This window comes from Fringilla coelebs (assembly GCF_963513975.1).
Source record: "Fringilla coelebs genome assembly, chromosome: 21".
Taxonomy (NCBI): domain Eukaryota; kingdom Metazoa; phylum Chordata; class Aves; order Passeriformes; family Fringillidae; genus Fringilla; species Fringilla coelebs.
The window spans coordinates 2,775,159-2,788,088 of NC_140047.1; the positions used below are offsets into that span (position 1 = coordinate 2,775,159).

The 12,930-nt window shown below is 51.3% G+C and overlaps 1 protein-coding gene across 4 annotated transcripts in view; it reads left to right on the top strand.

Annotated features, from left to right (window-relative positions):
- The window catches only part of NSMF (NMDA receptor synaptonuclear signaling and neuronal migration factor), a 47,382-nt gene extending 39,033 nt beyond the window's left edge, over positions 1 to 8,349 (top strand). For all 4 annotated transcript variants that reach the window (XM_084219622.1, XM_084219624.1, XM_084219623.1 and 1 more), the window contains 3 exons: positions 750 to 852; positions 1,217 to 1,292; positions 3,049 to 8,349. In XM_084219622.1, coding sequence (XP_084075748.1) covers positions 750 to 852; positions 1,217 to 1,292; positions 3,049 to 3,146 — 277 coding nt within the window. In that variant the 3' untranslated portion in view covers positions 3,147 to 8,349. The remainder of the gene's footprint in view (positions 1 to 749; positions 853 to 1,216; positions 1,293 to 3,048) is intronic.
- Positions 8,350 to 12,930: the final 4,581 nt, after the last annotated feature.

The window sequence follows — 12,930 nt, forward strand, 5'->3', positions numbered from 1 at the left end:
AATCAGGGATCTGCAGAAAGCTGTGAACACACAGCTGAAAGTTGGGGAGCTTGGAAGTGAATTTCTCCATCCAGCTTGTGCGTTCCTGGGAGGCAGCGCTGAGGAAAGCTAAGGCTGCAGTCTGGTTGGAACACCCATGGAGGAATTTCTGGGCTTTAGAGCTCCCCAAAGTTGCTCCAGCCCTCTGCCCAGGGGAGGGGGTCGTGTTTCACATCCCTCAGGCACCAAGGTCACAGTCACTGCACATCAAGGGGGGGTGACTGTGAGCAGCACCAAGCACGGGCTGACATGGAGCTGCCTGGGCTCTATTGTCTCACTCAGAACAATCTCTGCAGCTGTTTCCTGCTGATTTCATGCCCTGGAAATGAACCAGTGCACTGATAACCCTCCTGTTCAGAAAGGGCAGTTGTTGATAGAAATGGGAGAGAGGAAGCTGGAGGAGGTCCTTGGTGAAAATGTCACTCCAGAAGCACTCCTGGGGGACTTTGCTCCCTTCTCCTCACCTTGGAGCTCCCTTGGTTCCATGGGCTGCTCTTCTGTCTCTGCCACATGACTTGGACCTGCTCCTCAGGCCCTGGCTCTGCTCCTGTTCTTCCTTGTCTGGGATCCAATGGCTCTTCCTGAGCAGTTTCCTGCCCAGGGTACAAACCTTGGGCCCTGGCTGAGTGCTGTGTACACACATCCTTGGCATTAATCATGCCTATGAGGAGATTTTTTTTTTTTTTAATGATATGTTCTGTTTTTTCCAGCTTCTGGAAGAGGTTGAGCAGGCTGATGAGTAAAGTCAATCCTGAACCAAATATCATCCACATCATGGGCTGCTATGTTCTTGGAAACCCCAATGGGGAGAAGGTAGGAGCTTGTGGGTCACCCCTGGAATGTCTGCTGGGCCCAGGGAGGCCAGAGTCACACTGGGAGCTCTAAACCTGCCTCTTCTGCTGGCTGGGAATGTGCTGCTCTCCTGTCTGTGGGAGCTGTGAGTGGGAGAACTCCCTGGACTGTGGGGCAGGGGAGGAAAGATTAGTGATGTGCAGGATAAATAATGAAACTTTTGAGGAGAGGAGTTGTTCAAAGCACTTGGTTTATTTATTTACTGGTGAGATAGAGATTTTAAAGGATGTGGGTGGAAGGTTTTCCAGAACAAAGATGGGCAATTCTGGGTGCTCAGGAATCATCATTGTTTTCAGCTGTTAACTCTGGTATGTTTTCCTTTCAGCTATTTCAGAATCTGAAAAACTTAATGAATCCTTATAGGGTTGCCTTTGAGTCTCCACTTGAACTATCAGCTCAAGGTAATTTATTTCCCATGCAAAGACACACACACATATCCCTTGCTAACCAGTCTGCCTCCTTTGGGGGGGCATCTTCATGAAAAAGCAGTTTTGACTCCCTTAAGTCCTGCCATGGTCTGTTTTGCTTGTAACCACCTTGTGTAGTTCAGCTGCTGCCCCTGGCTTTCCCTTGCAGTTCCTGCATCTGTTCACATTTCAAATGCCCTGTTTGTTGTGCCTGAGGCCTCTCCCAGGGTCAGGCAATGCAAAGGAGACAGCTTTCCAGGCTGGGTGTAGGAGAACCCACCATTATTGGGGCATGAGGAGTCTGTGGGGGAAATGCACATGGAGCAGAACCCTTTCTGTAGCCAGGTGTGCTGGGGTCTCTTCTCCAGAGCTCAAACCACTGGCAACAAGGGAATTATGTCAGTAAGCAACTGGGATATGGCCCATCAGAGCCATTCTACAGCTCAGTCTGCTGGTCCTTTCCCCTTTTTTTCCTGTAGCTCAGGATATTTCAAGAAGCTACAGGATTTTTCCTGTTCAATGTCAGTAATTCACAGTGCAGTTTCACAAGTGAAAGATTCTGAATTTTGTTCTTTTATCTTTGCTGTAGTTCTTGGCCAATAAAACCATGCAGGATTCACTTGTAGGCACTTCTCTGCTGCCCATAGCTCTGGTCTCAGCACTGATGGGTTTTTCTTACCTCCCTCCACCCTCAGGAATGTGCAGGAGTTGAGCACATTGGTGCTCAACTGTGCAGAGCTCACAGAATCACAGAGCTCACAGAATCACAGAGTCATAGACTGGTTTGGGTTCGAAGGGACCTTAAGGATCCCCCAATTCCAGCCCATCCATGGGCAGGGACAGCTCCCTCCAGCCCAGGCTGTTCAGTTCCCTGTGCATGATCAGTTCAGCTGCACACAGTGCCTGCACAGGAGCAAACATGCTGGGATGTGTCCAGGAGCAGCTTGCAGAGAAATTCCTGGGTTTGTGGGCAGCTCAGCAGGCCAGGCAGTGGGTTCTGTGTGCAGGCATTAGAGCAGCTGAGCTGAAGAATACGTCTGAATTTATCCCCTTGATCAGTCTGGGACATACTAAGAGTGTACCCTTGTAATCCTTTGCAAAGTCATCTAAAACTAATCTTAATCAGGCCTCACAAGTGAAAATCCCCTCCTTGAGCCCTGTCTGAGTGCAGGGTTGTTTGCCCTTGTGTTTTCAAATGCACCTTCTGGCTGCCTGTGAGACCCCCTTCAGTCAGAGGGGCTGGGGGGCACAGCTGGCACTGGTGTGTGCTGGGAGCTCATTGCTGGGAGCACAGACAGGAGCAGGACAAGGATGGTCATTTAAAAAATACTTATTTTTTAATTTGAATTTTCAGTGTTAATTATTTTTAGTGTTTCTTTACCAGGAGTTAACTCTTGGTTCACAGCCCCTGAAGTCCCCTTTGCCTCCTGCAGGCTGTGGCTGATCATCTCCAGCCCCCAGCTCCCCTCAGCCCTCAGAGCAGAGAGGTCAAAGTCTGGAGACAGACTTTGTGCTCAGTTCCTTCCCCCCAGGGACAAACCCTGCCAAGGGATTACAGGGAGCTGTTCATGGTTGAGGAGATCTGAAGAGATGTTTGGCTCTCACGGGCCCCTCCACGTGCCCAGTGTCAGCGTTTGCCATGGGTGGGTCCCCGTGGCCACACCGGGCTGGGCTTTGTGCTGCTGTGTGCTGTCACCTCTCCCTCGTGCTCCTTCCAGGCTGTGACCCCTCTGCCTGGTTTCACTTCTAGGTAAGCAAATGATTGAGACTTACTTTGACTTCCGCCTTTACCGCCTCTGGAAGACCCGCCAGCACTCCAAACTGTTGGATTACGATGACATTTTATGAGCTGGAGAAGACTTTGCAAGAGGAAGCTCATCACCAGTGTCCAAGAAGTCATGCTTTATTGCAGAGAGACTTTTTTATTGGCACGGGGAGCCCTTCACAGCCCTACAGGAGGCAGCAGTGCTAAAGGGAGGGAAGGAGGAGCCCTCGGAAGGGTCGGCAGGAAAAGGCTCCTGGGCCAAGAGAGACTGGAGGGAAGGGGGTGACAGTGACACCTCGCTGGCCTCAGTCCGAGCCCTGGGGCCTCAGGAGGAGCTGTGTGAAACGAGGACAGGATGGAGTTCCTGGCAGAACTGAGCTGTTTTGGGTCAGAATGGGCCAGATTTGATTCCAGGTCCTTTTAAAGACTTTTGAAGCTCAGGTTTTCTTACAAAAAAACACAAACCCAATTAACCCATGCACTACAGTGAAGAAGTCACCAGAGCACAGAGGGAGCAGGGGGTTGTCCTGGTGGGACTTTCTGTGCTGGGAGTCCTGGAGAGCAAGGACTGCTACACCTACTCCTGCAAGCTTAGAGCAAGATGATCCCATTTCCATGTGAATATATACTGGGATATAGAATTGAAATCTTCTTTTTTGTTTGTTTTGTTTAATAGAAAATAAGTGCAATTTTTATAGCGAGGGAGGGGGTAAAATCCCTCCTGATATTTAATTAGTTAAAAATAACACACCATAACCAATAGATGAGGTATTTTTGGTCTGCTTGAAAATATATTCAGAATGGTAATATATCTTCTGTAGACGTATTTAATCACCAGCAAACATGGTTTTAACATAAGTTAGCAGACCCTGCATGTCTGCTGCATTGGTTTGGTTCCTTTCAGAGTAGCTGTGCTGCACTACCTGTACGTGCTCTCACCAATGTGTAGTTCTCCTCCAGTTAGCCACAACTTCATTACTTTCTATTTTGCTGCTTGCAAAACTATGGAACTTTAGTTTTGCTGAAATACTTTAGGTTAGAAACACGGGACCTGGCTGGGAAGCCTCCGTCAGGCTCGCTTTGGTATAAAAATGAATTAGAATTTAATAGCCATGGTAATTAATTGTTCATGCCAGTGTTTTGCTGTGTGTTGGGAGAGGAGCTCTCTCCCTGTGTGGAGACCCCTCTGAGGGGGCTGAGCACTGAGGCATTTGAGAGAAATGCTTCTGGAGGGACACAGCACAGGCTTGGAGCATGAGTTTGACTCTTTGTTCACTTGATTGCCGGTTGTTTGTGCATAACCCACCCCTTTTCCCCTGACCTGTTTCTTGGTCTGAGCTGCTCAGCCCCTTGCTGTGGAGGACAGAGAAAACTCTGAGCTCTGTCAGAGCAGCCTGAGAGTCCAGGTCTGTACTTGATATTTGGTGGTACCTTTTGCAATCTATTTATTTTTGTTTGGTTGGGTAAGGGGGTGCTTTTTTGGTTTTGGGAATGGGGCTTTTTTTCGCATTCTGCTGTCCTTTCAGAGGACAAATAGTACTTAGAGTCTGTGTAGGTCACTGGCAATTCTGGGAGGTGACACAAGTTATTTCTTTTACAAGCAAAGGAAGTAACAGGGAAGGATTACCTTATTTTCCTGATTTCCTGGTATGTCAAATTTGTTGATTGTGAAGTGAAGGAAAATACATGTACAAATCTTAACTACTTACAAAGAGAACTTGTTGTTCTGATCTGTAGAGTCCTCCTTCCCCTGTGGTTGTGATTTTGGGGAGCAGGCTCCTGGCTAGAACTGCTGAACCTTTTACATTTAGAGCAGTTTTATAGCAAAACTTTTGGAGAAAAAATGTACATACAGAAAGGAGAGGAATGGGTGGAGAGAGGTAGTTTAAAGTCACTGAAAGCCACACAGACAGGTGTGGGCTGTTGCCTCCCCCAGGTTGGGAGCTTTGGTAGCCACGTCTCATCCCTGGACTCAGTCAGGTTTGCCAGACTTACAGTGAAGGGGAGAACAGGCACCAGTCTGCAGCTTTTGGAAGAAAATGCCAGATATAAAAGAAAAAGAACCCCAAATTTATGCCAGTTGCTGTTTAACACTGGAGCTTCCACCAGCTCTGCAGTGAGAGGTGGGAGCCAGAGGTGCACTGAAAGCACAAAGTCATGTTATCTGGAGAAGGAAATGGTTGTGGGAGGATTAAAATGCTGACACAAAACTCTCTCCCTTTGACTCTTTCACCTCCTAACTGGAGACAGGCAAGCTGTTCTTCCTTTCTCAAATCCCAATTCAGTGAACTTGGTAGCATGAATGTAGCATTGTGCAACTATTGAAAATCTTATTTAACCCCCAAAGGGCCCATTTATGTATCCACTTGAGTGATTTCTCTGTAGAATTGTTGTATATCCTCACTGACCACTTGTAGTACTTGGGGTGCAAAGTAGAAAGTAGACTGTACAGTAATTTCTGTGTTGGAATGGACACTATGGACTGTTCTCCTGGTGCAGTTTATGGGATATGACAACTGATGAATGCATTTCCCTCCAAAGATCTGTATTCCTCATAGCTTGTGATGTTTATGACATGAACATATTTTTTCCTTTGTAGCATTCATATGCCTAAAGAGATGAAATTCTCTCAGAGCTGTGACTGGAATAGAGTTGTGATGTTTGATGTCCTGTGTGCAGCAGCGTCCTTGGAGTTAACCACTGGTGACAGAGAAAACACTTTTATTCTCCTTTTTCACTGGTGGAGTTTTTCAGGTGGCTGCTGGGAAAGGAAGGGGTTAGCAGAGGCAAATAAAAATTGCAATTATTTAAACTTTAGAGGTAAAAATAGAGCCTGGAAGTTCCTCAGTGAGACCAGCCTGTAAAGGATGAGCCCAGCATGGTCCCAGCCAGGACAGCTCCAAGGCCCCGTGTGTTCCTCACCCCCTGTGCTCCTGCAGCATCCCCTGGAAGTTCTGGGGCTCCCCCAGCACCCTGCCCGGGGCAGCTGTGGCTGCTGGGCACAGGGACAATCTGCCATTCCACTCCTACCTGTTCCTTCAGCTCTCACCACCCTGCTCTCGGGTGTGTCTGAAACCAGTTCTGAAACTGCGGGCAGTTCCGTGTGCCTGGGCTGGGTGAGGGCCGAGCAAAGAGCAGCTCCATCCCACTGCCCTGTCCCAGCAGGGACCTGCTGCTCCTCTGTGCCCTGGAGCTGCCTTCAGCAGGGGCAGGAGAGTGGGGACACTCCAGCAGGGGCAGGAGAGTGGGGACACCTGCTTCACTTGAAGAGAAGCAGATGAAACCCAGATGGCTGAGCTGGGTGCCAGCCCTGGCTGTTCACCAGCCACGGGTGGGGTTGGTGCTGCCCTTGCTGGAGGCAGTGTTGGATGTGACCCCCAGCCCATGCCTGGGTCAGTGTGTTAGCACACCTGCATGTTGTGATAAATGTGTTATGGCCAGGGCTGGCAGTGTCACCTCCAGGAGAGCAGGGAGGGCAGGAAGGGCCTCAGCTGTCCCAGCCCTGCTCCTCAGCCTGGCTCAGTGCTGGGAGTGCCCTGTGGGTGTTCTCTGGTGCCTGCAGGGAATGTTCACTCAGCTGGAGAAGCCTGGGGGATCATGGGCTCTGTGGATGTGGCACTTTCAGAGAGGCTTTTCTCTTTTCCTCTTGTTTAGCTGGGAAGGAAAGGGAAGAAGAAAATTCAAGTCACCCATGAGATCTAGAAATAGGTAGAAACAGATAAAGCTTTTTGCACCTCTGCTCATGCTGCAGCCACCAGCTTCCCTTTGCAGCTGACCTCCAGGCCTGGGGTGGGAAACATGAATTCCCAGATAATCCCTTCCTGTGTTAAAGAAAACAAAAGCAGAAAAATCCTTGTAGCTCCAGCAAAACATCTGACTGTAAAAGGTACCCAGCCAGCTCATCCAGCCCGTGTGGGGACTCTGCTGTGGGATCCCACCTGCTCCCACCTCTGGAGCCACCTGAGCCAGTGAAGGGGCTTAGCCTCTGTGCAGGAAACTCCAGGAAGGAATTTATTCTTCATTCCTCAGCCTGGGCTTGCTGCCTGGAGCTCAGCACAGGGTTCCTGCTTCCAGTGGTGTGTCCATGTGCTCCCGTGTCCTCGCCCCCAGGCTCTGTGCCCAGCTCTGGGGGGATGCTCCCTGTGCAGGGAGGTGTGAGCTGGGATGTGGAGTCAGCACGGCTCAGGATCCTGGCCCAGAGCCACCCCACAAACAGCTCCTGCTGCTCCTGCCTTGCTGACCTGTGCCTGCAGTTCCTGTTGCCAGGCTCTGCTGGCAGGGCTGCTCGGCACCCTCAGCAGCACAAGTGGGGTTGGCTGAAGGAATGGAAAATGCTGGTTATGAACAGCCAGCCTGGCAGGATCTGGGAGCGTGCCCTTAATCCCGGCCCCATTCTTAATCCCACTGGAGGTGGAATGCCAGGCTCGCTCTGCTCTCTTGGTCTAAATGTAAACATTCAGCCTCTCACAAGCTGGTTGAGTCACACTGGGATATTATTCATGTCTTAGTCCAGGATAAGATATGTTACTGTGTGAGTGAGAAAATCCTTCCAGGGCCCTTCCTTTTGGCACCTGCTGGCAGAGCCCTCCTCCAGGGATGTGCTGGGCCGTGCCCTCCTTCCCGGGGAGCCGGGCCCCACTGCCAGGTGGGCTCAGGTAAAGCTCAGCTCAGGTCAAGCTGAGTTGCTCTGTGCTCTGGGTTTTGCTGTGCCAGTCCCTGGAGCTGGGGACAGCCCTTCCTGAGGATCCCAGTGTCCTTCCAGGGGCTATCGAGTGGTGATACCATTTTCCACATCATCTGTAAAGACTTTGTGATCCTGTATTTTGTCGCACTGACTACAGCCCACCCCTGGCTTTCTGCATCTTCCATGGAAGCGTTTTCTAATTCTCATTCTGGAAACACAAGCCAAAGTCAACTGGAAACTGTTACTGGCAAGTCAGCCTGTAAATGATCTCCTCTGTGGGAGCTGAGGCTGTAAATGGGTGGTTTAAGGGCCCTGACCCTGATTGGGATCATTGTTATTCCCAGGTGATCCTGCTGTGTCATGGGCACAGTTCATGGTAAGATAACCTCCTGCTGGGGCAGTGCATGATCTATCAAAGAGCACCAGGAACCAGCAGCAGCTTTGGTTCAGAAATAACTTCAGCCCAATTTACTGCCAGTCAGTGTGAGAAATGTAAAGACTGAAAGGAATAAACATTGTGGACATTAAATGTAAAGAATCCATCTGAAGAGAAACTACATTGCTTTTTTCCATAAATGTTTAGTAAATATTAAAGAACTAATGCAACCTAATAAGTTTTCCACAGTATTGTATTGTTTTGAGAGTATCCATAAAAGTGACATAGGTAAGAAGAGATAAGACCCATCACAGGTTGTTGCTGTGTTCCGAGAATCGGGGTAATTACTCAGTTCTCTGGGCATTCCAAGCTTCCTTATCTCAGCATCCCAGTGGCCTGATGATAATCACAGCAGGAGTGTCCTGTAAACCTTCAGCAGGAGGAGCCTCTCCACCTGCACTGCTGAGCTGAGAGAGACCCCTAAGCACCCGATGGAGCCATGTGCTGGTCCCGTGTCCCCAGGTGCTGGTCCCATGTCCTGGGGTAGCCCCTGCTGTGCTCTTTCCCCTCTCTACAGCCTCACCCTTGGGCACAGCCTCTGTCCTGCTCCCCATTCTCCTCCCAGGGCTGCAGGGATGTGTTGGGTTCTACCTGGGGAATGCTTCTCACTGGGTGACTGAGCTGCTGCTGAGACTCAGTGGACTGGTCACTGGACTGGTCACTGCCACCATCCCCTGGTCTCTGGCTCAGGACCAGCTCAGATGCACATTGGGTGAATTCAAAAAGCTTGAGTGAAAAGTGGGGGGTTGGGAGATAATTGGCTTCTAATTTGAATTTAGTGCTAATTTAGTGCTAATTCCCATTGCAACAATACAGACCCATCTACAAGGTGCTGTAAAGGTGGAGCTGGGTCAGAGCTGGGAATTCAAGGATAGGGATCTTTGCTGGGAATTCAAGGATAGGGATCTTTGCTGGGAATTCAAGGACAGGGATCTTTGCCCTTACCTTTGCAATGCCCTAAAAACCTCAGAGATAAACAGGGCCAAGTGAGGCCCTGAGCTGGGATCCTGCTCCCTGCTGTGCCCCTGTGCTCAGACCTGACTTTGCTGGGGGTTCAGGTTGGGGGGTGGCTGAAGGAACCCAGCGGGTTTGGTGCTCCCCACTCCAGGGAATCAGGCTGGAGTCCTACCCAAACGTGCTGAAGCTGGAGCTTTTCTGCTGCGTGTTTCCTGTTGTTCTTTAATAACACTATTCCTGGAACCGGGGTGACTTCAGTTGTGATACCAAACAACAACACAACCTTAGCTCTCAAGGGCTGGGAGCCAGTGCCCTTTTGGGATTTTTTTTTTCCCCCTTGGAGTTCAGGCTCCAGTTTTCATTTCCAGCTCCCTTTGCTTCTGCAGAGTGAGGGGACACCAGCAGCTTTCTGAACAGAAAACTCCATGCCTGAGTAGCAAGGAGAAAAGGAAAGAGGAACAGTGTCACTCTTTCTGGTCTGGTGAATGTGGAGAAAGAGAGGTTATGTCCAGTAATGCCCCTAACTCTGGGATGATTGAGCAAGTTTCTTTCAGCTTTCACAGAAAAAGAAGCAATGTCATCAAAATATTGGGGGGAGCCCCAGACCACTTCAGTGGAATTGATCAGTTGACAAATCTTGTGAAAATAAACCACTCTGCTGATTCTGCCTCTGCCCTCTGTGGGGTTCAGAGGGAGCTGACAGTGTCCTGCTCCTTTCCAAACCCAGCTCGAGTGCAGGGCAGTGTGGCTGCAGCCATCCCTGCTGGCTCCACACTGACCTGCCCAGCATGTCTGGGCACTTGGAGCCCTCCTTGCTCTCCCATCCCAGCAGGAAGCTGAAGGCACAGCAGGGCCATAAGGAGCTGGAAATGCTGAGCCCAAGAGAGCCCTGGGGTTGGAGAGCCCAACCTAGGACATGCTGGTTTGGGGCCAAAGTGGTCTTGAGGCAAATGGAGGGTTTTGAAAACAAAGCCTGTGCTCTCCCAGGTCTCGGTGGGCCCTGGAGCAGCAGGCTGGCTCCTTGGAAAAGCGAGAAGGAGGTTCCAGTGACCCCTGTGGTTTTTTGGCTGCTGCTGCTGACCAGGGCTGGGGCCAGCCCTGCCTGACTCAAGAGCCCTCTGCCATCTCTGCTTTCTCTGGGGCTCTGCTGCTTTGTGTGGGATAACCAAGCCTCGAGTACACAAATGGTTCTAGGGCTAAAGACAAGATTTAATAAAATGTAATGTTTCTGGGAAAACTGCTTTTTTCTCGGGTTTTTTTTTTGTTGTTATTGTCGTTCTCTGGCTGAGTTTATAAACCCAGGCAGTGGCACCTGGCAGATGCTGTGTGAGGGAAATGAGGTGTGATGAACCTGTGGTGCAGGTGAAGGACCTACAGGCACTGGGCACCTCTGCATGGCAGCAGCTGAACACACAGGAGCAGAGCTCATGAGGGACAAGAGGCCCAGGGGCAGCTAAAAGGGGAGGAAAGCAAAAAAACCCTGATAATTAAACAAGGGAAGCATCTGAGAGCCACAAATCCAGTCATGGGTGTAGGACAGGGATAGCTCAGAGCCATTCAGGTTCCAGCAGCATCTGCAGCTTAGTGAGCATGGGGTGCTCAGGAATTTAGAGCGCATTAGGGATTGTGCCTCTTCCTGGGAGGAAAGCTAATCCCTGAGCACCCTCCCAGACACAGAAACAGGGCCCTGGAGAAATCCAAGGGAGGTTAAAGGCCTGGTAATCCCCCTGGGGAAAACAGACCGGCTCCAAAACAGCACGTCCCCGGGAGGGCAGAAAGCAATGAATGAATTCTGATAAAGCACTTTCTCTCCCACGGGTCTGTTTGAGTGAATTGCCACTGGCTTGAACTTCCAGCTGCAATTTTCCCCTTATCTCCAGTGCTGACAGTCACCTGTGTGATCATCTTCTGATAGATATGGTAACTGCAGCCCCCTCAGCACAAAGAGAAACAGGCTGGACAGCTCTGTCATTTGAGTCATTTTTCTTCAGCCCTGGGATCTCAGCCTCTGTTTCTCCATCCTTCCCATTTAGGGATATTCTCCATGTGCCACCACCACAGTGAGGTAGGACGGGCCATATTCACCTCAGCTGTGTGAGAGATGACAGAAATCACCTTTGATCCCTTACCACCCACTGCACAGCCTTGTGGCACCATGGTGCCTGGAGGGCCTGGTGCCCAGAAAGATGGTCTAGATTATTTTTCCTTTATCCTGGAACCATTCCATGTGTCCTGGTTTTAAATCAGCACCAGGAGGTACAAAGTCAAATTTTCTGGAGAAGCCCAGTTACAAGGAATTACTTTTCCTTATTGCTTCTTCCCTCCCCCTCGGTGCTCTGTTACAGGCAGTGGGTGATGGACACAAACTGGAGTGGGAGCTGTGCAGGGACCCGAGTTTAAGGTGAAATCACACCGAGTCGTGCTGGGCCCTGCTGTCTCCCTGTCCCCTCGTCCCCTGGCTGTGCTTGGGGCTGTTCCTCAGTCCCAGCCCCATGTCGTGCTGTCTCTGCCGCCTCCTCTTGCAGCTCCGCAGCCGCATCAGCCGTGCCCCGGCTCTGTCCGTGCCCCGCGGTGGCACTTTGCTATCACAGCCTCTCTGCGATCACAGCCAGGGCTGGCCCCTGTCATCATCGCACCTGGGATTTGTAATCGAGCATTCCCTCTTGTGCCAAAATACGAGCGGGATTCCCGGGAGCCTCCTGGGACCAGCAGCGGGCACTCGGCCGGGGTTCCCCGCGGGTGTAAACACAGCGGAGCGGGGGATTAGCTCCAGGGCGCTGCTTGCCGGCCAAGTCTCGCTGCCCAGCCCTTGACACCGTTTCACTGACTCAGCCGAGGCTTGGAGCAGTTGACAGAAATGATGGAAGGCTCTCAAATCCTGACTGGCAGGGGAGGGGATGAATAATGGCTGGATTTATTCTTTTGTTCTAAAGGCAGGCGGGCATGCAGTGAAACTAGCAGATGTCAGGTTCAATGTCCACAAAGGGAGGCGTTTTCTTTGCGCCAGGTGCAGCAAAACTGTGTGGGATTCATTATTTCAGGATTTACGGGCTTTACACAGGCTCAAAAGCCAACCAGACAAGACCACGAAAGAGAAATCCATTGAGATCTCCGAGCACAAAGGCACATTGTTGGCTCTGGACGTGCCTGAGCCGTGAGTCACCAGAGGCGGGGAAATGTCTCTACCCGCTTGCTCCGCTCTTTATCCTCAGCCCCGGGCACCCGCTGTGGCCCGGCGAGGGTTGGAGGCAGATGATGCGCGATGGACCCGTGCTCGAGGGAGTACGGCAGGTCATGCGTGAGCCTCACATCGCCCCGGAGTTATTTAAGGTGAAAGGCGCGGCGCTGCCTCCTCCCCAGAGCGCCGCTCTGCAGCAGCGCAGCTCCGCGGGGCGCTCAGCCCGGCCGGGCACCCGGCACGGGCAGCTTCGGCAATAAAAGCTATTTCCAGTGGTATCATTGCCAGGTGTCGTTTGAAGAGGGTGCGATTGCTCTGCTGCGGCTCGGGAGTGCAAAGGTAGGAGCCTTATCAGCAGGATACGGAGCTGCTCCCGTAAACACACCTGCGCTTTCGGCTCCCAGCGGGGGCAGCCGCCCGTGCCGGGCGCGCCTCGGGGACCTCCCCGAGTCCTGCCCAAAGGTAATTTATGCATGCCGTGTCCCCCGAGTCTCCCAGGCGAGGATTTGGGAGGCGTGGGAAGCGCTGCGCTGCCGAGCGATCGTTTCCTGACTGCACACACTTCCCAAAGACACCTGCGGGCGGCTGATAACAGGCGCTGACTGGAAATTA